Here is a 27,976-nt window from a genome sequence, read left to right on the forward strand (position 1 = left end):
GGTGTTTATTGTCGAAGAGTAGGTAGGTTATTGAAGGTAACGTGAATAAATTGCGGATTCCTTCTTCTCAGTAGCAATGTGTGGTCTGGCCAGCTGGTTCATGAAAGATTTGGGCCAAGCATGATGCTCCAGGAGCATGGCTGACTCTGCATGAAGGTGGCACTGAATGTGGTTTTTGGAGTAGTAGTAAATGGTGAGATATCTAGCTTTGCACCATACTCTAATGGAGTGTTTCGAGGCATAGTCCCCAGGATGGCTGTTCCTGTTTGACCCCAATGAGTCGGAGTTTTGAAACAACAACTCGACAGCTCAGAGGCAAACACCCTGAGCCTCCATTCTGAAAGACGAAGCGCCACAAGCTCTTCTTCTCTTCCTATGAGGAATACATAATTAGGAGTACAAGATCTATTCTGCCAAATGATTGACTGTGAACCTGACCACCGGAAGCTGCATTAAAGCCATATTTAGTATCTCCATTTTCAATAATTAATACTTCCCCATAGCATCGCAAAAAGCACTCTTAAGGTTCGCTTTGTTGCCAGTTTCCTGACAACGCGAGCGAGAAGGAGAACTCTCTGCAGCAGTCCTGGCCTGGTTGGAGGAGCCTGGCTACAAGTCCATGCTGTGACTAAACAGCCAATCTCAAGGGGTCAACAATGACAGTCAACTCGATCGGAAGGGGCTCGATTGCCCGGGTCTCGTGCAAAATGACGACCCTAAGTTCCGAAGCTGACGGCTAGTAATACGGCCCACTGACAGGTGGTCCTGCCTGCCTCTTGTTGCTGAGGGGAGCATAAAAGGAAGTGCCATAAAGCAGCCGGGTCTGTATCTATCACTCCCATCAATGTGTCTGGGACAATGAATTCCTAACGAATGCCATGCAGTTAGCCTGACACTAAACAAGGCTTTCATGCTATGACTTATGAAATGCTAAGTTGTAATAGCATCAAAAAGAAAGATGTCAAAGAAATAAAATAGCACACAACACTTGCAAGCGCATCACATCTTTCAAATCAAACCAAAAATAGTTTAAAACCTTTTTCCAATCACTTTTTTAAAAACCTTTATTTGTGGTGCTTGTGGGTTTTTTTCACAGGGCAGGTGTACGCGTCTCGTGCTGTAGTAAGGTGCGATGTGGTTTACCACTCGTTGCTTTTAGCTACGACAGCCGGATAGCTCTGCAAGTGTAAAGAAGGCCGAGTGTGTAAACCCTTCCTACTGGTACATAGTCTCTCCCCTTGCCAAGACCTTCAGACTACCTCCTAGTGGTGCACCACGGTAACAGTACTCTTGAGGGCACTGGCTGAATGTCTGGAGGATCTCGGAGTAGGTTGGTACCCTGGAGGTGTAGAGTGCATGGCCCTCCATTGTGAGGACTTGCTGTGACACTCAGAAATCCAACCAGGCTAGGTGGAGCTCCTCAGCCTTGGTAGGCAGTCCATGTAGGAGAAGGAAACTGATTGCAAATCCCCCTGCTGCCTTGAAGGGTTTGTCGCTTTAGACAAAGGCTACTAAAACCACAGCTGATTCCGTGGTGGCGTCAGGAAGGGCATCCTGCCACAAAAAACATGCCTCAAATATTCCTTTTGGTGAAGCAGCCATTAGAGGTGAATCACGGCTTACATATCCTAGCATGGAAACGGTCAAAAAAACGATGACGATGATGATGATCTAACTAACTCCGACACGAGTCTAACTCCGACATTGCTTGTGTGCTCGCCTGGATCCTCAGCAGGATAAAGCAACCACCTGGTGCAGTAACAACAGAAGTCGCAGCATTGTATAGCACGTCCTTGGGAGGGGGGCTCTTATGCTGGATGTCATGTCTGCTATCGCTCGTTTGCAGATCCTAAGATTCCCAAAATAATTTACCAAACCAAAAAGCCCGATTTGCCTTTGACCGATTGAGTGGGGAGACCTTATGGGAAACACTGCGGTACCGGGTACAACCACAATATATTATACAACCAGAAAATCAAAGTAGGAATTAGATCCTACCAGATGTGGATTGCCTGGACAAATTGTCACCATGAGTGTTCCAAAAGCCCCAACAAAAGAAATAACATCTTAAATATTCTCAACAAAACAAATGTAACCAATAACTGCCTTGGTTTCATTGTCAAAGACTCACTTATCTGATCTGCCAATGATGTCTTCCTGATGCATCCTCGTCGCTCCGAGCAGTCCAACTGCAGTTCCCTGTCCTCCAGTTCACGTCCAAACTCTACAGCCATCGTTCCGAGAAATATGATGGAGTTGCGCTCCTTGCTGACGGGGATCTGTTCTATCACCACCGGTGTGATGCCCTGCAAGGAAGCTTGGCAGGCAACACAGCAAAAAGTTATAGCTACAAGTCATGTCTTCATTCAAACACCATCATACGCCTTTGGTTGAGAATAGTTCACGCAAAAAGCAGTCTTTCAACAAACTTATAGGAGGGAATGTTGCAGGGAATCAAAGCAGCATGCAATGAAGGCTTAGTTTAGCGCAGACTATGACTACACATCTGCTCGTAGCGCAAAACTGGAGCCATTTTCTCTCATTGTTGACAAATCAAGAACGCACTGTCTAGGCCTATTTCAGCTTGTACAAAGCTGGGCCAGTCCTTGGTCTTTCCTGTGAATGCAGGTGTAATTTACCAGCTCTCAATAAAGTCAATTTCCAGCAAAACATATATATTTGCTCGAGACGTGTGGAATGAATCATGGTTACATGGTTCTCGGCCTAGTCGTCTAACAGAAACCACATATCTGCTTGAGATGGTAGCCATTTTCTTTACATCGCACAACCAAGCAAGTCCAACACCATGATAAAAACAACTTAGGTGATGAGCACATAAAGCAAAACAGTGTCAGCATTGTCCCATGTTGCCCTCCTTTTATTACCGCGTACCTTTATACAGGAATTGAATGCTCATGGAGGACATCGCATAAAAATATCACATTCAATATAAGGACATTAGGAGACATTATTGCACTTTTATATCAATTGGAGTGACATTAAGAGATGGCAGCCATGTAAATGGTCGATGAGATTTCAACATAAGATGTTTGCATCATCATGAGGCAAGGACTCAGATGGAAACATCAAAGCAGCTAGTATTTGAAATATATACTGTAGAACCCCGACATTCACTGGATATCCGTTCCTGAAAAATGCTGTGAATGTCGAATCCGCGAATGCCGGGGAATTGTTTCAATGGGGAAAACGAGGATAGGTTCTTGGTGGTTCGTGATTCATAAGGGAAAATCAAAATTCCTGCCAAAATTCCTGCTATCCAAGATGGCTGCCAAACCACGTGACCTACGACGTCATAATTCTCAAACTATATGCAACAATGGTGTTAGGTGAAGCCTAAGTCACACATAGGCGGATTTGTCGGCGACTACTGGCGACTGGAAAATTCGCCACCACCCGCCGACAATCGTAATGAAACCGTAATGGACGGTCTTCTGTAGTCGTGGTTATCCTCCCCAGGTCGGCTGCAGTCGGCAAGAGCCGCAAAGGGGCCAAATATTTTTTTTAATGTTTAAGAACGGCGTGCTCAGTCGTCCTCAAAAAAGATCCGCCATGCTGTCGTGATGGAACCGCCATGCTGTCGTCGGTATCCGTAATAAGACCGTAAAGCGGCCGCAACCCAGTCACTCATAGTCTTCCGCAATCGCCCCACCAGCTATCATGGCAGAGATGCGAATGCCATACGGCCTTCCTGCGGCATCTTCCCGACTACGGGCCGACACTGTTGCGGCTGCATATTGACTACAGATGAACTGCCACGTCTCCCCGGCTATGGGAGACTGACGACGACAGCAGTAGGACTAGTGGCGGCCGAGTTACGGCCATTGGCGACAGAGATACGACTGCCTGGCGACTGCATTACGACATACCACGATTCCATGGCAAGACAGGATGGTGTGAGGGTCTCCGTGGAGTGAGGTCCTGTGGTGCCGACAAGGATATGGCTTTATTGTTTGGACTTGGGACTTTTGGGAACTTTATTTTTGGGACTTTGGTCCTTTGGAAACTTTATTTATGGGACTTGGGACCAGTGGAAATAATTTGTTGGACTTTATTTCCATTGTCTCTCCCTGCAGAAAAGTTTGATTATTACATTACAATGAGACATTTTTTTTTTTTTTTTTTGTATACTGAATCGAGGCTCGTGAAAGAGCTAACATTAACTTCACAAACAAATCGACCAGACAAACAAAATACACAAAAAGAGGGAGCGGAAGACAAGATGGGGAGAAAAGGGGAAGCACACACACACAACATCCGAGAGCAGGGAGATGTGTGGAAGGGAGAGGGCCCGGGGGGAGGAGGCGTGGGAAGGGAGGGGGGGGGGGAGGGAGAAGTATAAAGCACAAGGACACCAAGGACTTCCAGGACAAAAGTTGGTATTTCAAAAAGTGGAATTGGGGTGAAATTAGCGGGGGTAGAAAAGATCAAGGTTTTGGATGGGGGAAGATAAGAGATGGTGGTGAACAGCTGTTTTAAAGACTTGGAGGGTGGAGTGAGATTGAATAGAGTGAGGGAGTTTGTTCACAGAGGCGGGAGAAAAGAGGAATGAAGGAGTGAAGGTGAGCAGAGAGTCTTGATTTTGGCAGTTTAACCAAAAGAGGGTTGCAGGCAGATCTTGTGCGACCTGTAGGAATATTTGCGGGACAGAGCCCAGAGAGAGCTGGGGGGGCAAGGCCAGAGAGGAGTCGGTAGAAGACGGAAAGACCACCAACCTGCCTGCGGTGAGTGAGTGAGAGGCCCTTGGAGTTAGCTTCATCGCGGGAGATTCCAATGATTCTGAATGCTTTGGTTTCAACAGCGTGAAGGCGAGCTAGGTGTGAGGCAGGAGCACCAGCCCAGAGGGGAGAGCAGTATTCCATTGAGCTGCGGATGAAAGCCTTGTATGTGGTGAGGAGCTCAGGTGTGCCAAGGAAGGACTTCGCACGACGGAGGATGCCCAGTCGGCGACTGGCTTTGGAGGCCAGATTTGAAATGTGGTTTTTCCAGGAAAGATCATGGCAGATAGTGAGACCCAAAAGCTTGAGTGACAGAACTTCTTGGAGAGGATTATTCAGAAAGTGGATGGGAGGGTTGTCCAGTCGGTCTTTTCGGAGAGACATCGTAAGAGTGTGAGATTTGTCAGGATTGAAAGACATGTTCCACTTGTTTGCCCAGTCTGTGATTTTGTCAAGGTCTGCAGAGAGTGAGGAGGCTGCAGACTGCCTATCTGAGGGATGAAGAATGGAGCGACAGAGAGTAGAGTCGTCAGCAAAGAGATAGAGAGGATTTTCAAGAGAGTCAGAGAGATCATTGATGAAGACCAGAAAAAGCACAGGGCCCAGAACACTGCCTTGGGGAACTCCAGCCTGAACAGGAAGAGGAGATGAGAGAAACCCATTCAGGGCCACACGTTGACTACGACTAGAGAGGAAGTCCGCCAGCCATGCGTGGAGATTTCCATGGATACCAAAAGAGGAGAGTTTGGTGAGCAGAGCGGGTGCCAGACCGTATCGAAGGCACGTGATATGTCAAGGGAGACTGCTCTAATTTCCTGTTTGGCATTAAGAACCTCCATCCATTGTTGAGAAAGCAGAAGCAGCATGTCCAGAGTGGAGTGTCCAGGTCTGAAACCAAATTGATGATCAGAGATCAAGCCATTGGAGAAGAGGAAAGATTTCATATCTGAAGCAATGATGGATTCCATGACTTTGCTGATAATTGGGAGAAGGCTGATTGGTCTGTAGTTGCTGGGATCTGTTTTTGCACCTTTTTTGTGCAAAGCGGTGATGTTGGCAGATTTCCAAGCAGATGGAAGATGACCTTGAGCAAAAGAGAGGGTGAAGAGAACAGAGAGGGGGAGTGAAAGAGCGGAAGAACATGATTTTAGGACCCGTGGGCTGATGCCGTCAGGTCCAGTTGCAGAATCAGAGTCGAGGGTTGACAGAAACTTTTCCACCTTGTCAGGAGGAAAGGACACAGAGTCCAGGAGCAGCTGGGTACGACTGGGTACGGTGGGTACAGAGAGGGATGGGTTTGGGACACAAGATTTAGAGGCAAACACAGAGTTGAGGCATTCAGCTTTTTCACGTGCGGAGTCAGCCGTGTGGCCATTTAAGGTGAGGGAGGGGATGGAGGGGGCACAAACACCAGAAACAGATTTCACCAGATGCCACCAGGATTTGGAAGAGGGAGACAGATAAGAGAGTTCGGTCCTGAGGACGGAGAGATATTGTTTCTTGGCTCTCCTGAGGGTGGACACACACTTGTTTCAGGCTTTGTGAAAGGAAATGAGATTTCCTTCCGTTGGATTTGCTTTCCAGGAGACGAAAGCAAGTTGTTTCTGGGCAATAGCCTCACCACAATATTCCGTGTACCATGGACGGGAGGAAGGGTATGACAACTGAAGACGAGAAGGGATAAATCTGTGCATGAGAGAGAGCAATTTACTTTGGAAGAATTCCCAGGATGAGTTGATGTCAGAGGCAGTAGAGATGGGAGACCAGTCCAGATGATTGATGGCTGCTTGAAGACCGTGCCAGTTGGCCTGAGTGAAATGCCAGACTCGTCGACGCTGAGGAGGCTCTCTGAAAATGGTCAGAGAGATGTCCACTTTAACAAGCACATGATCAGAAGAGGCGATTGGAGCAGAAGAAGAGCAGCAGACATTTTCAGGGAAGTTAGTCATAACCAAGTCCAGAAGAGAAGATTCTCCATTGACTGAGATCCGGGTTGGGAAATTGACAGATTGTGTCAGTCCCAGTGAGTCACAGAAGTCCTTTGCTGAAGAGCCATGGCTGGTGAGAGAGGTACCCACCCCCAGCCAACTGGCATGGTGACAGTTGAAATCACCACATATGAGGAAGAGAGAGTTGGGATGGGTAGATAGAAGTTGGTCCATAACATCTTTATTAACTTTCTTATTGTACATCAAACATCTTTATGCTTCATGTCATACATCATTGAAATGAATAAAGTGAAATGTAAAATAGAGAAATAAAGATTTAAAAAGTTGTGTGAATCGTCTCCAATCGCCAGCGGTCTTATTGCAGTCTTGCGGACGTCGGAGTAAACCGCCACCCGGCCCCAATGCAGTCGCCGCGATCCGCCATCGGTCGTAATCTAGCCGCCAGACTGTCGCCACGCTGCCGCCGTGCATCCGCAATGCAGTCGTCGTCGATCTTCAACAGTCGCCATCCCACTCGGGGCGTCGTCGCAATGCAGTCGCAATGTGGCCGCCTGCAGTCGCCATACTGCCGCCTGACCATATTTGACCGCCCGAAATCGCCAGTAGTCGCCGAAAAATCTTGATCGCCGGCAGTCGCCAGTAGTCGCCAAAATATCCGCCTATGTGTAACTTAGGCTTAACATTTGTATAATTTTCCATTGATAGGGTAAGTGGTTTCAGAGATATAATTATTTAATATTTTCCTTCTATCCAATATGGCTGCCAAACCAGGTGACCTATGATATCATAATTTTAATATTTCAATACAAATGGGTCAGAGCAGAGCCCTTTATACACAGAGTTTGGCCAACTTGGTTTCAGTTTTTAGCGATCACGTGACAACAGGCGCCATGTTAAAGCCCTAAAGTGACTAAACAATGAATGAAACTCGGGAACATAAAAATAAACCCGTCCCTAATAGCAGAAAATTGCATGCACGCATAGACTTAATATGTAACTCTTTGCATGCACGCTTGAACACACGCGCGCGTGCACTTGACGTGGGACTCCAACATGGCGCCGATTACCGAGTTGGCCAAACTCTGTGTATAAAGGGCTCTGGGTCAGAGATCATGTGCTTGCAATTTCAGATTTTTAGGATGAGGCATTCGATCGAAACATTTATGACTGGTATACCACTTCACCAATGATGTCATCATCATGCTTTTCATGAATTCCATCGTGACGGAATCACCATTTGCACTCTAATTTTGAACATATAAGGTAATTATCTTGAATGCTAAGAAGAGCAGAGAGAATTCAATTATATGTATTGAACCAGAACTGTCACATGGCTACAGATGAGTACTACTCTCAGTGAGGCAGACCAGGTAATGTGACGGAATCACACGTGGGTGACGATTTTCATGGATTTCATCTTTTGTTCCCCATTGAGAGTACTTGACAATGTGCCAAGTTTCAATTTTTTTCCATTCAGCGGTTTCTGAGAAATATATATTTTAATTGTTTGCGTTTAATCCAAGATGTCTGCCACACCACGTGACCTATGATGTCACAATTATCGTAAAAACATTCCGCATAGGTGTCACTCCTATCCTGAAAGTTTCGTCTCAATCGGACATGTGGTTGCTGAGAAAAACGAGGTTGAGCCCGTACGGACGGATGGACAACCCAAAAACATAATGCCACCTTTGGGGGCGGAGGCATAAAAATCCCATGAAAAAAGAATACGTGAAGGGCAGGGCAGGGCTGTGAAGGGCAGGGCAGGGCCGTGAAGGGCAGGGCAGGGCCGTGAAGGGCAGGGCAGGGCCGTGAAGGGCAGGGCAGGGCCGTGAAGGGCAGGGCAGGGCCGTGAAGGGCAGGGCAGGGCCGTGAAGGGCAGGGCAGGGCCGTGAAGGGCAGGGCAGGGCCGTGAAGGGCAGGGCAGGGCCGTGAAGGGCAGATTGTCGAAGCAGGTCACATTTTATGAACTGGGAATATCTGGGTTCCACAGTATATGTATATATGAGGAATTTCAATGTAGGAAGAAGCCTGAGGTCCCTCAAAGTCTGTGCCATGGTTGCCAACCTATGGCTGTGTGTCTGTGCTCCATCCTTTTGAAATGCTGAGCATCAAGTAAGGAAGGAGAAATTTTTTTGGGGTGGGGGGATCTGGAATTTTTTTGGATTTTGAAAAAAAAAAAAGGAGAATTCACCGGTTTTAAAATATTTGGTATGATTCGGCTGGGGTCAGATTTAAACCTCCGCCCTCCAAGACTCACAGCAGACGCTCTAACCATTATGGCACGGAGCTCAGACTTTCAAAATAATATCTGCACTTTTTTCATCCGGTAATCTACTTTCTATTTAAATGCAAGAAATCACGTATTATTCCATTGCTGGAGCTTTTAATATTGTGAATTTCTTCCCACATTGTGTAATGAAAAAAAAATACATGTCGAAGCCTGGTTTGGGCCATGAATGTTCAGAGTCCTATTTGCAATATTCTCCTTCCAATTACATTTAGCACTATTTTAAAATGCATTGAGATCCAGCCACATCCAGGCCGAACAAGGGAAACAAAGTGAAAAAGAGCATTCAACTGTTTATTTGTGTTTCACCGCACAAAACAAATGACTTTTACACACAGCACACAGCACTACGATCAGGGTTGAGCTAAAAGTTTAATGAGATGTTTTTTAGTGTTCCCATTGTGTTCAAGGAGAAGCCAATTCATGGATCCAACGGACCAGAGCCTGTTAGATGTAATTCACTTTGAACGGCATTAAAAGCACGCAAGTGCGAAAGTTTGTCATTTTGCTGTGGAATGAAAAGCATCAGCAACAGGCGAATAAACTTCATCGACAAAGGACTTCTCGAAAATTCTGTCTCGTTGTAAATTTAAATATTTTATATGGATGAATAATCCTTTTGGCATCCTTTAGATCTCTAAAATTAGGCTCATTAATTTAAGAGCAATTGTACTTCGTCTTTGATGGAATGTATCAACCTCAATATTGCACAGAGATTTTGAACAATGGATTGTGATAGAGAAAATACAGCCCTGGTGACGTATACACAATAATTAGCTTAGGTTCGAATCTAGACTCAGCTACAATATCATCCTGGTGTTCCGCACAGCAGGTGATGCATCAATGTGTGCGCCGTCCATCGGATGGATGTCAAGCCGGAGGACCCGTCTGCTGGGACTGGTGACTGGCACTGGTGGATGTTAAATATCTCTCGGCGTCTTTCCCGAAGAGTAAGTGATTTGTCGCCGGCATCCGGAGAAAGGAGGAGATGGAAGACGGAGAGACCACTGGCCTATTTGAGATGGGAAAGTGATAGGCCCATAGACTGAGCTTCATCACCGAACATTAATGAGGCAATCAATTTGGAAATATTTTGTCTTGCAATTCATATATTTGAAAAATTAAAAAGTCACCATCTCTTGGACTATTGATTGATTGCATAAAATGAACACTTTAGCATGGTTAGTCATGTTGTTGGCTTAGCAGTTAGGGTGCCGGCTTGGGATCCTAGGATCCTGGGTTTGAATCCCAGGCAATCGCTGAATTAACGCCAGGAGGGTTGACTCAGCCTGTCATCCTTCCGAGGTCGGCAAATTGAGTACCAGTTCACTGGTAATTCCCTGTGTGTCGCCAGAGGCGACTAACAGGGTTGGCGGCAGGAAGGGCATCCGGCCATAAAACTTTGCTTCAAAAAGGGGACCACGGTGCCCTAAAAAGGCCAACCCCTGCTCTGCGGGGAAAATGGCCTCTAAAGGTGGTTCATCCGGAGAAAATGATGAATCTCTGCCACCTGCAGTCGACCGTCAGCCGGCCTGTCCAAAGTTGTTCCCTGGCCGACTCCCAAAGAAGGAAACAACTAGGGCCATTAAATCAGTCACATATGCATACGATTAATGACAAAAAAAGAAAACTCAAGTTAAAAAACTGATAATTATTGATTTGATAATTATATAATTATTCATTTTACATCCTAACGTGAAACAATGCACCGACTTGAAGGACAAGAAATTTCAGTGAATTCAATGCATAAAGCCAAGACGGGACTACCACGATTCTAGGAAATTCAATGAAATTGCATTTGGTCCATTACATCCATTTCATGGTCCAAAATTCAGGACTGCAGTCAAATATAGTAATTGTTAGTTTTTACCCCATATGTAAAAAGCGGGGTTAAGGAATTGGTTCACTTTGTCTGTTTGTCTGTCTGTCTGTCTGTCTGTCCACAAACATCAGTTTATGATCTAAGAACAACTGAATTTAAATTAAATGATATATTTTGAACACAACTCGGAAGATGAACCGGAAAGTGAACCTGCAGCTTAGCAGTATTTTGGCTCTGAATTTGTCCCGATCGCGCACACGCAAAGAGGAGTGAGATAATTTTAAAGCGGTGAATCTGCTTCAATATTTGGATATATCCGTCCATCCATCCGTCCGTCCATCCGTCGAAAAATGAAGAACACCCTTTCTAAACCACGTGATAAATTCTAAAGGGTTCTAAAGTGTAATTCTATAATAATAATAATAATAATAATACATTTATTTTATATAGCGCTTTTCAAGAAGCCCAAAGACGCTTTGACAGAGTACAAAAAAACAAGTGCAAAGAGACAAAAATCAACAGGTAAATAATCAAAGCAAAAGGAAGGAGAAGAGATAGTTAGGGGTTAAATGCTGTGGGTTAAATGTTGAATGCAGTGTTGAACAGGTGGGTCTTGAGTGATGTTTTGAATGTGGTGAGTGAGGAGGAGTCTCTGATGGCGTGAGGTAGTGAGTTCCAGAGGGTGGGAGCAGCGATGGAGAAGGCCCTGTCCCCCCAGGATCTGAATTTGGTCCGCATGGGGGGGGGGGGGGGTCAGGAGGTTGGTACCAGCAGAGCGGAGGTTGCGGGTAGGAGTGTGTCTGGAGAGGAGGTCAGTCAGGTAGGATGGGGCCAGGTTATGGAGGGCTTTGTAGGTCAAGAGGAGGATTTTGTACTGGATTATCTGGGGGATGGGGAGCCAGTGAAGCTTGTAAAGGACGGGGGTGATGTGGTCACGGGTCCGGGAATGGGTGAGTAGATGGGCAGCGGAGTTCTGAATGTATTGGAGTTTATTGATGATTATTGAGGGTGAACCAAAGAGGAGGCTGTTGCAGTAGTCCAGACGGGAGGTGATGAAGACGTAGATGAGGGTTTCTGCAGCCGTGAAGGAGAGGGATGGACGGAGATGGGCGATATTTTTCAGGTGAAAGAAGGCTGTCTTTGTGATCTGTTTAGTGTATTTGTCGAAGGAGAAGGTTTGGTCAAAGATGATGCCAAGATTCTGGATGTGAGGGGAGGTGGATACTGGAAAACCGTCGATGTTGAGGGCAAAGTTATGGGTGGATTTGGTGAGCGTTTTAGGGCCAATGATGATTATTTCAGATTTATCATAGTTAAGTTTGAGGAAGTTGATTTGAAGCCAGGATTTTATTTCAGTGATGCAGTTTGTCAGGATAGAGTGGGTGGCGGTGGAGATGGACTTGGTGGAGATGAAAAGCTGGATGTCATCAGCGAAGCAGTGGAATTGGAGACCATGACGGCGGATTAAGTGACCAAGGGGGGGACAGGTACAGGATGAAGAGGAGGGGGCCAATAACTGAACCTTGGGTGGGTTCTAATGGGTTCTAAGGGTAATTCTAGAGGGTAATTCAAATTGGTTCTGAAGGGAAATTCTAAAGGGTAATTATAAAGGGTTCTAAAAGTAAATTCTAAAGGGTAATTCTAAAGGGTAAATCTGAAGGGTAATTCCAAAGGGTAATGCTCAAGGGTAATTCCAAAGGGTAATGCTCAAGGGTAATTCCAAAGGGTAATTCTAAAGGGTACTTCTAACGGGTCATTGTAAAGGGTAATTCTAATGGGTAATTATGAAGGGTTCAAAAGGGTAATTCTAAAGGGTAATTCCAAAGGACAATTCCAAAGGGTAATTCTAAAGTGTAATTCTCAAGGTAATTCTAAAGGGTCATTGTAAAGGGTAATTCTAATGGGTAATTATGAAGGGTTCAAAAGGGTAATTCTAAAGGGTAATTCCAAAGGGTAATTCTAAAGTGTAATTCTCAAGGTAATTCTAAAGGGTCATTGTAAAGGGTAATTCTAATGGGTAACAAGTCAGGAGATGACGGTGGTTCATGAGCGAGCATTACTCAATGACAAGCAATGGACTATAACTGAAACAGGCCCGGAAATGTCAAGACAACGGTTACTGACCTTGAAATGAGATAGAAAATAATGTATAGTCAGTTATGAGGTTAGTTAGCTACACAATACAGAAAATTCGGTTCGATTCCGACAACTTTGAAACTTTGACCTTTGTGACCTTCAAAGGTCAAAGGTCGAAGATTCTGAAATTTGTTGGAAAACCTGTATTTCATGATGTATGTGGTAATATAAGATCATGTACGACATTTCACCCTATCAGGAAGCGAACAATGTAATAAAACCATCAAAAATCGACTTTTCTTAATTTCGTGACCTTGTGACCTTGACCTTGGGGCGAAAATGAAAAATCGAGCTCCGTGGGGCTAGACACATGACATTGACCTAACCAAATACCGAAACCCCTGTCAGATTCCACCAACTCCCTCGGAAAAGATGTAGCTTGAACTCGATTACCCCCGAAAAAGACATCTTTTTCGGGCGTCGCTCCGCCCACGATGGGTCCAATACGCCCACTCTGGGCAGGACACAACTAGATCATGATATCAACCTCGCACCCAAATTTCATCAAGATCGGATGATATCATCGGGTAGTTATGCTGCGGACAAACAGACAGACAGACACACAGACAGACACACACCCATGACGAATATAGTGGTCACTCTGTTTCATAACTCGTGAACCAATTATAGAGGATAATTCTAAAGGGTGATTCTAAAAGTTAATTCTAATTCAACGCTAAAGGATAATTCCAAAGGGTAATTCTAAAGTGTAATTCTAAAGGTAATTCTAAAGGGTCATTGTAAAGAGTATTTCTGAAGGGTAATTCTAAAGTATAATTCTAAAGGGTAATTCTAAAATGTAATTCTAAAGGGTAATTCTAAAGTGTAATTCTAAAGGGTAATTCTAAAGTGTAATTCAAAAGGATAATTCTAAAGGGTAATTCTAAAGGTTAATTCTAAAGTGTAATTCTAAAGGGTAATTCTAAAGGGTAATTCTAAAGTGTAATTCTAAAGTGTAATTCTAAAGGGTAATACTAAAGTGTAATTCTAAAGGGTAATTCTAAAGTGTAATTCTAAAGGGTAATTCTAAAGTGTAATTCTAAAGGGTAATTCTAAAGGCTAATTCTAAAGGGTAATTCTAAAGGGTAATTCTAAAGTGTAATTCTAAAGGGTAATTCTAAAGTGTAATTCTAAAGTGTAATTCTAAAGTGTAATTCTAAAGTGTAATTCTAAAGTGTAATTCTAAAGTGTAATTCTAAAGTGTAATTCTAAAGTGTAATTCCAAAGTGTAATTCTAAAGTGTAATTCTAAAGTGTAATTCTAAAGTGTAATTCTAAAGTGTAATTCTAAAGGGTAATTCTAAAGGATAATTCTAAAGGGTAATTCTAAAGTGTAATTCTAAAGTGTAATTCTAAAGTGTAATTCTAAAGTGTAATTCTAAAGTGTAATTCTAAAGTGTAATTCTAAAGTGTAATTCTAAAGTGTAATTCTAAAGGGTAATTCTAAAGGTTAATTCTAAAGTGTAATTCTAAAGTGTAATTCTAAAGGGTAATTCTAAAGTGTAATTCTAAAGGATAATTCTAAAGGGTAATTCTAAAGGTTAATTCTAAAGGGTAATTCTAAAGTGTAATTCTAAAGTGTAATTCTAAAGTGTAATTCTAAAGTGTAATTCTAAAGGGTAATTCTAAAGGGTAATTCTAAAGGGTAATTCTAAAGTGTAATTCTAAAGTGTAATTCTAAAGTGTAATTCTAAAGTGTAATTCTAAAGTGTAATTCTAAAGTGTAATTCTAAAGTGTAATTCTAAAGTGTAATTGACTTCCGGGTTCGGTTGCGAGAGGACGCTGGCGTTGCATATTCGCCGCTTCTCCGACTGGATGGATGTACAGGGTCTGCTTCTACCTTTCTGACCTGACATCTCACACCTGTCCTGCCTTTTCACACCCGCACGTGCCGCGTGTTCTCCGGCTGGATAACGGAATCTGCTTTTGATGGTACGGAATACGGAATTCGAAAGGCCCGCTCCCGTTGATTGTGGCCGTGGCCTTGTTTGCCGGTGGCCTTGTGGCCTTGTTTGCCGCTGTGGTCTTGATTAGCGGCTGCAGTCGTTTGCCGCTGCGTTTGCCGCTTTGCCTCCTCGACCTTGGCCTCGTACTCGTCCCTTCGCTCCTGCCTGGCATGGCTCTGAAGTACTCCGCCGCAAGGCTTCTTCTGCTCAATACCCGCTCCACCCCATCATGCATCTCTGCCATCAAATCAAATGGACTCCTCCGACGACCCAGGTACATTCACCGTGGCTCCGGTCGCAAGTTTGTTTATTTGCAATCAGGTCACTCCATCCCCGTCCTCTGGTCGGCTCAGCGCACTCTCACTCTTCGTCCCAGCGCACCTGGTCACAGCAACCCACACGATCGCACCTCTTGCCTACGAACCCTGGCTAAATCACCTGAATTCATCCCTGCTGTTCAAAACAACATCAAGCTCACCCTGTTCAACACCCGGTCCCTCAACAATAAATGCCTCATCCTGAACGAATACATCCTGGATAACAAACTGGACTTTCTCTGTCTCACCGAAACCTGGCAACAACCTCTGGACTACTACACACTCAACCTCACCACACCCAATGGATATTCCTACGTCAATAAACCACGCTCGGAGGGCCGAGGTGGTGGAATTGCCGTTATCCACCGTCAAGACATCAAGACCAACCTCATCTCCATCTCATCTGCTCCATCATTTGAACACCTGGCTTTAAAACTCTCTGGTCACACGCAGTCAGTCATGGCTGTCGTCTACCGCCCTCCCAAACCACACCCATCATTCCTGTCTGACTTCTCCTACTTTCTGACCCAGCTATGTTCCCTCTCCCCCTCAATCCTCCTCCTTGGTGATTTCAATATCCACATGGACTCCACTGACTCCACAATAACCACTGACTTCACTGATTTACTCACCTGCTTTAACCTCACTCAACATGTCGACTTTCCTACCCATATCCGTGGTCACATTTTGGACCTTGTCTGCTCCACTGGATTAAATTTGCACCATCTCTATGGCTCCGACCTCACCCTCTCTGACCACTTAGCCATCACTCTGACCATCAACATCCCCGCCCCAACACCAAGGCATTATCGCACAATCAACTTCCGTAAGCTAAACGCTCTTTCACCTACCTCATTCTCATCCACCCTCTCTGAAAAAATGTCCACTTCTCCCTTCATTGACCTCCACACCCCTTCCGACCTCACTGACTACTACAACCACACTCTCTCCTCCTGCCTTGACCAGCTTGCGCCTGTAAAAACCAAAACAGTTTCTTTCACCCATTCTGCTCCCTGGTTTACCCCTGAACTCCACCTGATGAAAACTCGTGCTCGCCAACTTGAAAGACTCCGCAATAAAACGGGTCTCACAGTTCACTCCCAAGCCTACAAGGACCACATACAACACTACAAAGATGCCCTCTCCCGCGCCCGCTCTGCCTACTACTCTCAAATTATCCACTCTGGCTCCGGAAACCCAAAAGCACTCTTCTCGACAATAAACAAACTCCTCCGCCCCCTGAACACCACCACCCAGTCATTCACAGTAGACAACTGCATCTCCTTCCTCTCTTTCTTCCAACGCAAAATTGACAACATCTACAACAGCTTGACCACCGCCGCACCCGCTCCCCCTCCAACCACCTGCCCCCCCTTGTCCTGCCATCCCCTGTCTCGGTTCTCCCCAATCTCTCCTACTGACCTCTCTGAACTCCTCATAGGAATGAAAACTGCCACCTGCACTCTTGACCCCATCCCCTCCAGCTTTGTCAAAGCCTCCCTCCCTGCTCTCTCTCCACTTATCATTGCAACAATAAACTCCTCCCTGTCTACAGGCATCGTCCCACCTTCCCTCAAAATTGCTGCTGTTACCCCCATTCTAAAAAAACCTGGTCTAAACCCTGACACCCTAAACAACTTCAGACCCATCTCCAACCTACCCTTTCTGTCAAAAGTTTTGGAACGCGCTGTAGCCACTCAACTCAAACATCATCTCTCTGCCAATAACTTGTATGAAACATTCCAATCCGGATTCCGCTCCAACCACAGTACTGAAACTGCTCTCCTCAAAATCACCAACGACCTTCTCCTCTCCTCTGACGCTGGCAACCTCAACATTCTCGTCCTCCTCGACCTCAGCGCTGCCTTTGACACCATCGATCACACTATCCTCCTCACCCGACTTGAATCCACCTTTAACGTCACCGGCACTGCCCTCTCTTGGATTAAATCATACCTCTCTGACAGATGCCAGTTCATCTCCATCAATAACTGCAAATCCCCCACTGCTCCCCTCCCCCAAGGTGTCCCCCAAGGTTCAGTTCTTGGCCCCCTCCTCTTCATCCTTTACCTGTCCCCGCTCGGTCACTTAATCCGCCGTCATGGTCTCCAATTCCACTGCTTCGCCGATGACATCCAGCTTTTCATCTCCACCAAGTCCGTCTCCACCGACACCCACTCTATCCTGACAAACTGCATCACTGAAATAAAATCCTGGCTTCAAATCAACTTCCTCAAGCTTAACTGTGATAAATCTGAAATAATCATCATTGGCCCAAAAACGCTCACAAAATCCACCCATAACTTTGCCCTCAACATCGACGGTATCCCAGTATCCACCTCCCCTCACATCCGGAATCTTGGCGTCATCTTTGACCAAACCCTTTCCTTCGACAAATACACTAAACAGATCACAAAGTCAGCCTTCTTTCACCTGAAAAACATTGCCCGTCTCCGCTCATCCCTCTCCTCCACGGCTGCAGAAACCCTCATCCACGCCTTCATCACCTCCCGTCTGGACTACTGCAATAGCCTCCTCTATGGTTCACCCTCAAAAATCACCAATAAACTCCAATACATTCAGAACTCCGCTGCCCGTCTACTCACTCATTCCCGGACCCGTGACCACATCACCCCCGTCCTTTACAAGCTTCACTGGCTCCCCATCCCCCAGAGAATCCAGTACAAAATCCTCCTCTTGACATACAAAGCCCTCCATAACCTGGCCCCATCCTACCTGGCTGACCTCCTCTCCAGACACACTCCCACCCGCAACCTCCGCTCTGCTGGTACCAACCTCCTGACCCCCTCCATCCGGACCAAATTCAGATCCTGGGGGGACAGGGCCTTCTCCATCGCTGCTCCCACCCTCTGGAACTCACTACCTCACACCATCAGAGACTCCTCCTCACTCACCACATTCAAAACATCACTAAAGACCCACCTGTTCAACGCTGCATTCAACATTCAACCCACAGCATTTAACCCCTGACTATCTCTTCTCCTTCTCCCTCCTTTTGCTTTAAATATTTCCCTATTGATTCTTGTCTTGTCTTTTTGATTCTTGTCTTATATATATGCCGTATATCGCTGCTGTTTGTTTTCTTGATTCTTGTCTTTTTGCAATTGTTGTTTTCATGTATTGTTATGCATTATGTTTTCCACTCTGTCAAAGCGCCTTTGGGCTTCTGGAAAAGCGCTATACAAAATAAATGAATTATTATTATTATTATTAATTCTAAAGTGTAATTCTAAAGGGTAATTCTAAAGTGTAATTCTAAAGGGTAATTCTAAAGTGTAATTCTAAAAGGTAATTCTAAAGTGTAATTCTAAAGTGTAATTCTAAAGTGTAATTCTAAAGTGTAATTCTAAAGTGTAATTCTAAAGGGTAATTCTAAAGTGTAATTCTAAAGGGTAATTCTAAAGTGTAATTATAAAGTGTAATTCTAAAGGGTAATTATAAAGGGTAATTCTAAAGGGTAATTCTAAAGTGTAATCCTAAAGGGTAAATATAAAGTGTAATTCTAAAGGGTAATTCTAAAGTCTAATTCTAAAGTGTAATTCTAAAGGGTAATTCTAAAGGGTAATTCTAAAGGGTAATTCTAAAGTGTAATTCTAAAGTGTAATTCTAAAGGGTAATTCTAAAAGGTAATTCTAAAGGGTAATTCTAAAGTGTAATTCTAAAGTGTAATTCTAAAGGGTAAGTCTAAAGTGTAATTCTAAAGGGTAATTCTAAAGTGTAATTCTAAAGGGTAATTATAAAGTGTAATTCTAAAGGGTAATTCTAAAGGGTAATTCTAAAGTGTAATTCTAAAGGGTAATTCTAAAGTGTAATTCTAAAGGGTAATTCTAAAGTGTAATTCTAAAGGGTAATTCTAAAGGGTAATTCTAAAGTGTAATTCTAAAGTGTAATTCTAAAGGGTAATACTAAAGTGTAATTCTAAAGGGTAATTCTAAAGTGTAATTCTAAAGGGTAATTATAAAGTGTAATTCTAAAGGGTAATTCTAAAGTGTAATTCTAAAGGGTAATTATAAAGGGTAATTCTAAAGTGTAATTATAAAGGGAAATTATAAAGGGTAATTCTAAAGGGTAATTCTAAAGTGTAATTATAAAGGGTAATTCTAAAGTGTAATTCTAAAGGTTAATTATAAAGGGTAATTCTAAAGGTTAATTATAAAGGGTAATTCTAAAGTGTAATTCTAAAGGGTAAATCTATAGTGTAATTCTAAAGGTTAATTATAAAGGGTAATTCTAAAGTGTAATTATAAAGGGTAATTCTAAAGTGTAATTCTAAAGGTTAATTATAAAGGGTAATTCTCAAGGGATATTTTAAAGGGTAATTCTAAAAGGTAATTCTGAAGGTTAATTCTAAAGTGTAATTTTAAATGGTAATTCTAAAGTGTAATTCTAAAGTGTAATTCTAAAGGGTAATTCTAAAGGGTAATTCCAAAGTGTAATTCTAAAAGGTAATTCTAAAGTGTAATTCTAAAGTGTAATTTTAAATGGTAATTCTAAAGTGTAATTCTAAAGTGTAATTCTAAAGGGTAATTCTAAAGGGTAATTCCAAAGTGTAATTCCAAAGGGTAATTTTAAAGGGTAATTCCAAAGGGTAATTCTAAAGGGTAATTCCAAAGTGTAATTCTAAAGTTTAATTTTAAAGGGTAATTCTAAAGGGTAATTCTAAAGGGTAATTCTAAAGAGTAATTACAAAGAGTAATTCTCAAGGGTAATTCTAAAGGGTAATTATAAAGGGTAATTCTAAAGTGTAATTCTAAAGGTTAATTATAAAGGGTAATTCTAAAAGGTAATTCTAAAGGGTAATTCTAAAGGGTAATTCTAAAGGTTAATTCCAAAGTGTAATTCCAAAGTGTAATTCCAAAGAGTAATTCTCAAGGGTAATTCTAAAGGGTAATTATAAAGAGTAATTACAAAGAGTAATTCTCAAGGGTAATTATAAAGGGTAATTTATAAAGGGTAATTATAAAGGGTAATTAAAAGAGTAATTCTCAAGGGTAATTATAAAGAGTAATTACAAAGAGTAATTCTCAAGGGTAATTATAAAGGGTAATTTATAAAGGGTAATTATAAATAAAGGGTAACACTAAAGTGTAATTCTAAAGGGTAATTATAAAGGGTAATTCTAAAGGGTAATTCTAAAGGGTAATTCTAAAAGGTAATTCTAAAGTGTAATTCCAAAGGGTAATTCTAAAGTGTAATTTTAAATGGTAATTCTAAAGTGTAATTCTAAAGGGTAATTCTAAAGGGTAATTCCAAAGTGTAATGCCAAAGTGTAATTCCAAAGGGTAATTTTAAAGGGTAATTCCAAAGGGTAATTCTAAAGGGTAATTCCAAAGTGTAATTCTAAAGTTTAATTTTAAAGGGTAATTATAAAGGGTAATTCTAAAGTGTAATTATAAAGGGTAATTCTAAAGTGTAATTCTAAAGGGTAATTCTAAAGGGTAATTCTAAAAGGTAATTCTAAAGTGTAATTCTAAAGTGTAATTTTAAATGGTAATTCTAAAGTGTAATTCTAAAGGGTAATTCTAAAGTGTAATTGTAAAGGGTAATTCTAAAGTGTAATTCTAAAGGTTAATTATAAAGGGTAATTCTAAAGGTTAATTATAAAGGGTAATTCTAAAGTGTAATTCTAAAGGGTAATTCTAAAGGGTAATTCCAAAGTGTAGTTCCAAAGTGTAATTCCAAAGGGTAATTTTAAAGGGTAATTCCAAAGTGTAATTCTAAAGTTTAATTTTAAAGGGTAATTATAAAGGGTAATTCTAAAGTGTAATTATAAAGGGTAATTCTAAAGTGTAATTCTAAAGGTTAATTATAAAGGGTAATTCTAAAGGTTAATTATAAAGGGTAATTCTAAAGTGTAATTCTAAAGGGTAAATCTATAGTGTAATTCTAAAGGGTAATTCTAAAGTGTAATTGTAAAGGGTAATTCTAAAGTGTAATTCTAAAGGTTAATTATAAAGGGTAATTCTAAAGGTTAATTATAAAGGGTAATTCTAAAGTGTAATTCTAAAGGGTAATTCTAAAGGGTAATTCTAAAGAGTAATTACAAAGAGTAATTCTCAAGGGTAATTCTAAAGAGTAATTCTAAAGGGTAATTCTAAAGGGTAATTCTAAAGTGTAATTATAAAGGGTAATTATAAAGGGTAATTCTAAAGTGTAATTATAAAGGGTAATTCTAAAGTGTAATTCTAAAGGTTAATTATAAAGGGTAATTCTAAAGGTTAATTATAAAGGGTAATTCTAAAGTGTAATTCTAAAGGGTAAATCTATAGTGTAATTCTAAAGGTTAATTATAAAGGGTAATTCTAAAGTGTAATTATAAAGGGTAATTCTAAAGTGTAATTCTAAAGGGTAAATCTATAGTGTAATTCTAAAAGTTAATTATAAAGGGTATTTCTAAAGTGTAATTATAAAGGGTAATTCTAAAGTGTAATTCTAAAGGTTAATTATAAAGGGTAATTCCAAAGGTTAATTATAAAGGGTAATTCTAAAGTGTAATTCTAAAGGGTTAATTATAAAGGGTAATTCTAAAGAGTAATTACAAAGAGTAATTCTCAAGGGTAATTCTAAAGAGTAATTCTAAAGGGTAATTCTAAAGGGTAATTCTAAAGTGTAATTATAAAGGGTAATTATAAAGGGTAATTCTAAAGTGTAATTATAAAGGGTAATTCTAAAGTGTAATTCTAAAGGTTAATTATAAAGGGTAATTCTAAAGGGTAATTTTAAAGGGTAATTCTAAAGGGTAATTATAAAGAGTAATTCTCAAGGGTAATTCTAAAGAGTAATTCTAAAGGGTAATTATAAAGAGTAATTCTCAAGGGTCATTCTAAAGAGTAATTCTAAAGGGTAATTCTAAAGGGTAATTCTAAAGGGTAATTCTAAAGGGTAATTATAAAGAGTAATTCTCAAGGGTCATTCTAAAGAGTAATTCTAAAGGGTAATTCTAAAGGGTAATTCTAAAGGGTAATTCTAAAGGGTAATTATAAAGAGTAATTCTCAAGGGTAATTATAAAGAGTAATTCTAAAGGGATATTTTAAAGGGTATTTCTAAAAGGTAATTCTAAAGTGTAATTCTAAAGTGTAATTTTAAATGGTAATTCTAAAGTGTAATTCTAAAGTGTAATTCTAAAGGGTAATTCTAAAGGGTAATTCCAAAGTGTAATTCCAAAGTGTAATTCCAAAGGGTAATTTTAAAGGGTAATTCCAAAGGGTAATTCTAAAGGGTAATTCCAAAGTGTAATTCTAAAGTTTAATTTTAAAGGGTAATTCTAAAGGGTAATTCTAAAGGGTAATTCTAAAGAGTAATTACAAAGAGTAATTCTCAAGGGTAATTCTAAAGGGTAATTATAAAGGGTAATTCTAAAGTGTAATTCTAAAGGTTAATTATAAAGGGTAATTCTAAAAGGTAATTCTAAAGGGTAATTCTAAAGGGTAATTCTAAAGATTAATTCCAAAGTGTAATTCCAAAGTGTAATTCCAAAGAGTAATTCTCAAGGGTAATTCTAAAGGGTAATTATAAAGAGTAATTACAAAGAGTAATTCTCAAGGGTAATTATAAAGGGTAATTTATAAAGGGTAATTATAAATAAAGGGTAACACTAAAGTGTAATTCTAAAGGGTAATTATAAAGGGTAATTCTAAAGGGTAATTCTAAAAGGTAATTCTAAAGTGTAATTCCAAAGGGTAATTCTAAAGTGTAATTTTAAATGGTAATTCTAAAGTGTAATTCTAAAGGGTAATTCTAAAGGGTAATTCCAAAGTGTAATGCCAAAGTGTAATTCCAAAGGGTAATTTTAAAGGGTAATTCCAAAGGGTAATTCTAAAGGGTAATTCCAAAGTGTAATTCTAAAGTTTAATTTTAAAGGGTAATTATAAAGGGTAATTCTAAAGTGTAATTATAAAGGGTAATTCTAAAGTGTAATTCTAAAGGGTAATTCTAAAGGGTAATTCTAAAGGGTAATTCCAAAGTGTAATTCGAAAGGGTAATTCTAAAGGGTAATTCCAAAGTGTAATTCCAAAGTGTAATTCCAAAGGGTAATTTTAAAGGGTAATTCTAAAGGGTAATTCCAAAGTGTAATTCTAAAGTTTAATTTTAAAGGGTAATTATAAAGGGTAATTCTAAAGTGTAATTCTAAAGTGAAATTTTAAATGGTAATTCTAAAGTGTAATTCTAAAGGGTAATTCTAAAGGGTAATTCCAAAGTGTAATTCCAAAGTGTAATTCCAAAGGGTAATTTTAAAGGGTAATTCTAAAGGGTAATTCCAAAGTGTAATTCTAAAGTTTAATTTTAAAGGGTAATTATAAAGGGTAATTCTAAAGTGTAATTATAAAGGGTAATTCTAAAGTGTAATTCTAAAGGTTAATTATAAAGGGTAATTCTAAAGGTTAATTATAAAGGGTAATTCTAAAGTGTAATTCTAAAGGGTAAATCTATAGTGTAATTCTAAAGGGTAATTCTAAAGTGTAATTTTAAAGGGTAATTCTAAAGTGTAATTCTAAAGGTTAATTATAAAGGGTAATTCTAAAGGTTAATTATAAAGGGTAATTCTAAAGTGTAATTCCAAAGGGTAATTCTAAAGGGTAATTCTAAAGAGTAATTACAAAGAGTAATTCTCAAGGGTAATTCTAAAGAGTAATTCTAAAGGGTAATTCTAAAGGGTAATTCTAAAGTGTAATTATAAAGGGTAATTATAAAGGGTAATTCTAAAGTGTAATTTTAAAGGGTAATTCTAAAGTGTAATTCTAAAGGTTAATTATAAAGGGTAATTCTAAAGGGTAATTTTAAAGGGTAATTCTAAAGGGTAATTATAAAGAGTAATTCTCAAGGGTAATTCTAAAGAGTAATTCTAAAGGGTAATTATAAAGAGTAATTCTCAAGGGTAATTCTAAAGAGTAATTCTAAAGGGTAATTCTAAAGGGTAATTCTAAAGGGTAATTCTAAAGGGTAATTATAAAGAGTAATTCTCAAGGGTCATTCTAAAGAGTAATTCTAAAGGGTAATTCTAAAGGGTAATTCTAAAGGGTAATTCTAAAGGGTAATTATAAAGAGTAATTCTCAAGGGTAATTATAAAGAGTAATTCTAAAGGGTAATTCTAAAGGGTAATTCGAAAGGGTAATTCTAAAGGGTAATTATAAAGAGTAATTCTCAAGGGTAATTCTAAAGAGTAATTCTCAAGGGTAATTCTAAAAGGTAATTCTAAAGGGTAATTCTAAAGGGTAATTAAAAGAGTAATTCTCAAGGGTAATTCTAAAGGGTAATTATAAAGAGTAATTCTCAAGGGTAATTATAAAGAGTAATTCTCAAGGGTAATTCTAAAGAGTAATTCTAAAGGGTAATTCTAAAGGGTAATTCTAAAGGGTAATTCTAAAGGGTAATTATAAAGAGTAATTCTCAAGGGTAATTCTAAAGAGTAATTCTCAAGGGTAATTATAAAGGGTAATTCTAAAGGGTAATTCTAAACGGTAATTATAAAGGGTAATTCTAAAGTGTAATTCTAAAGGTTAATTATAAAGGGTAATTCTAAATGTTAATTATAAAGGGTAATTCTAAAGTGTAATTCTAAAGGTTAATTATAAAGGGTAATTTTAAAGGGTAATTCTAAAGGGTAATTCTAAAGGGTAATTCTAAAGGGTAATTATAAAGAGTAATTCTCAAGGGTAATTCCAAAGAGTAATTCTAAAGGGTAATTCTAAAGGGTAATTCTAAAGGGTAATTCTAAAGGGTAATTATAAAGAGTAATTCTCAAGGGTAATTCTAAAGTAAGTGTGTGTCTACCCTCAGGAGTGCCAGGAAGCACTATCTCTCCTCACTCAAGAATGAACTCTCAAACCTGTCTCCTTCCTCCAAATCCTGGTGGCGTCTGGTCAAATCCGTTTCTGGTGTTTGTTCCCCTTCCATCCCCTCCCTTACCGCAAATGGTCACACAGTTGACATCGCACGTGACAAAGCCGAATGCCTCAACTCTGTGTTCGCCTCAAAATCCTTAGTCCCAAACCCATCTCTCTCTGTTCCCACCTTTCCCAGTCGAACCCAACTGCTCCTGGACTCTGTGTCCTTCGCTCCTGACAAGGTGGAGGAGTTTTTGTCAAACCTCGACTCTGATTCTGCAACTGGACCAGACGGCATCAGCCCACGGGTCCTAAAATCCTGCTCTGCCGCTCTATCTCACCCTCTCTCTGTTCTTTTCACCCTATCTTTTGCTCAAGGTCATCTGCCAGCATCCTGGAAATCAGCTAACATTACCGCTTTACACAAAAAAGGTGCAAAAACAGATCCTTGCAACTACAGACCAATCAGCCTGCTCCCAATTATCAGCAAAGTCATGGAATCCATCATTGCTTCGGATATGAAATCTTTCCTCTTCTCCAATGGCTTGATCTCTGATCATCAATTTGGTTTCAGACCAGGTCACTCTACTCTGGACATGCTGCTTCTGCTGTCTCAACAATGGATGGAGGTCCTCAATGCCAAACAGGAAATCAGAGCTGTCTCCCTTGACATATCAAGGGCCTTTGATACGGTCTGGCACCCAGCTCTGCTCACCAAACTCTCCTCCTATGGTATCCATGGAAATCTCCATGAATGGCTTGCGGACTTCCTCTCTGGTCGTAGTCAACGTGTGGCCCTGAATGGATTTCTCTCATCTCCCCTTCCTGTTCAGGCTGGAGTTCCCCAAGGAAGTGTGCTGGGCCCTGTGCTTTTTCTGGTCTTTATCAATGATCTCTCTGACTCTCTGGAAAATCCTCTCTATCTCTTTGCTGATGACTCCACTCTCTGCCGCTCCATTCCTCTTCCCTCAGATCGGCAGTCTGCAGCCTCCTCACTCTCTGAAGACCTGGACAAAATCACAGACTGGTCAAACAAGTGGAACATGTCTTTCAATCCTGACAAATCTCACTCTCTTACTATGTCTCTCCGAAAAGATCGACTGGACAACCCTCCCATCTACTTTCTCAACAATCCTCTCCAAGAACTTCTGTCACTCAAGCTTTTGGGTCTCACTATCTGCCATGATCTTTCTTGGGAAAACCACATTTCCAAGCTGGCCTCCAAAGCCAGTCGCCGACTGGGCATCCTCCGTCGTGCGAAGTCCTTCCTCGGCACACCTGAGCTCCTCACCACATACAAGGCTTTCATCCGCAGCTCAATGGAATACTGTTCTCCCCTATGGGCTGGTGCTCCTGCCTCACACCTGGCTCGGCTTCACGCTGTTGAATCCAAAGCTTTCAAAATCATTGGAATCTCCCGCGATGAAGCTATCTCTGAGGGCCTTTCACTCACTCACCGCAGGCAGGTAGGTGGCCTTTCTGTCTTCTACCGACTCCTCTCCGGCCTTGCTCCCCCAGCTCTCTCTGTGCTCTGTCCCCCAAATATTCCTACAGGTCGCACAAGATCTGCCAGCAACCCTCTGATGGTTAAACTGCCGAAATCTCGGCTCTCTGCTCACCTTCACTCTTTCATTCCTCTTTTCTCCCGCCTGTGGAACAAACTCCCACACTCCCTTCAATCCCTCTCCTCCCTCCAGGTCTTTAAAACAGCTGTTCACCACCATCTCTTATCTTCCCCCATCCATAACCTTGATCTTTTCTACCCCCACTAATTCACCCCAGATCCACCTTGTTTGAAATTCCAACTTCTTTCCTGGAAATCCTGGCAGTGTCCATATGTTTATACCTCTCCCACCCCCCCCCCCTTCACATGCCTCCCCCCCTTCACATGCTTCCCCCCCAAAGCCCTCTCCCTCCCACAGATCTCTCGGTGTCTCCGTGTCTCTCGGTCCCTGCTCTCGGGTGTTGTGTTTGTGTCCTTCCCCCTCTCTCCCCGTCTTGTCTGCCGCTCCCGATGTTATTTGTTTTGTGTGTCTGTTTGTCTTTCTGTGTGATTAATGTTCGCTCTTTCACGAGCCTCGATCTTGTATACAAAAAAAAAAAAAAAAAAAAAAAAAAAAAAAGAGTAATTCTCAAGGGTAATTCTAAAGTGTAATTCTCAAGGGTAATTATAAAGGGTAATTCTAAAGGGTAATTCTCAAGGGTAATTATAAAGAGTAATTCTGAAGGGTAATTATAAAGGGTAATTATAAAGGGTAATTCTCAAGGGTAATTCTAAAGGGTAATTCTTAAGGATAATTCTAAAGGTTAATTCTAAAGGGTAATTCTAAAGTGTAATTTTAAATGGTAATTCTAAAGGGTAATTCTAAAGGTTAATTCTAAAGGTTAATTCTAAAGTGTAATTTTAAAGTGTAATTCTAAAGGGTAATTATAAAGAGTAATTCTCAAGGGCAATTCTAAAGAGTAATTCTAAAGTGTAATTTTAAAGTGTAATTTTCAAGGGTAATTCTAAAGAGTAATTCTCAAGGGTAATTCTAAAGGGTAATTCTAAAGGGTAATTCTCAAGGGTAATTATAAAGAGTAATTCTGAAGGGTAATTATAAAGGGTAATTCTAAAGGGTAATTCTCAAGGGTAATTATAAAGAGTAATTCTCAAGGGTAATTATAAAGAGTAATTCTCAAGGGTAATTCTAAAGAGTAATTCTCAAGGGTAATTCTAAAGGGTAATTCTAAAGGGTAATTCTCAAGGGTAATTATAAAGAGTAATTCTGAAGGGTAATTCTAAAGGGTAATTATAAAGGGTAATTCTAAAGGGTAATTCTCAAGGGTAATTATAAAGAGTAATTCTGAAGGGTAATTCTAAAGGGTAATTATAAAGGGTAATTCTAAAGGGTAATTCTCAAGGGTAATTATAAAGAGTAATTCTGAAGGGT

At 40.7% G+C, this 27,976-nt stretch overlaps 1 protein-coding gene across 3 annotated transcripts in view; it reads right to left on the reverse strand.

The window, feature by feature from the left end:
* Nucleotides 1-27,976, reverse strand: part of LOC137421956 (WD repeat-containing protein 7-like) — a 523,854-nt gene that overhangs the window by 175,931 nt on the left and 319,947 nt on the right. For all 3 annotated transcript variants that reach the window (XM_068108572.2, XM_078773034.1, XM_068108574.2), the window contains one exon: nucleotides 2,132-2,317. In XM_068108572.2, coding sequence (XP_067964673.2) covers nucleotides 2,132-2,317 — 186 coding nt within the window. The remainder of the gene's footprint in view (nucleotides 1-2,131; nucleotides 2,318-27,976) is intronic.

Source organism: Myxine glutinosa, chromosome 2 (genome assembly GCF_964187855.1).
Source record: "Myxine glutinosa chromosome 2, kmMyxGlut1.1, whole genome shotgun sequence".
In the NCBI taxonomy this organism is placed as follows: Eukaryota; Metazoa; Chordata; class Myxini; order Myxiniformes; family Myxinidae; genus Myxine; species Myxine glutinosa.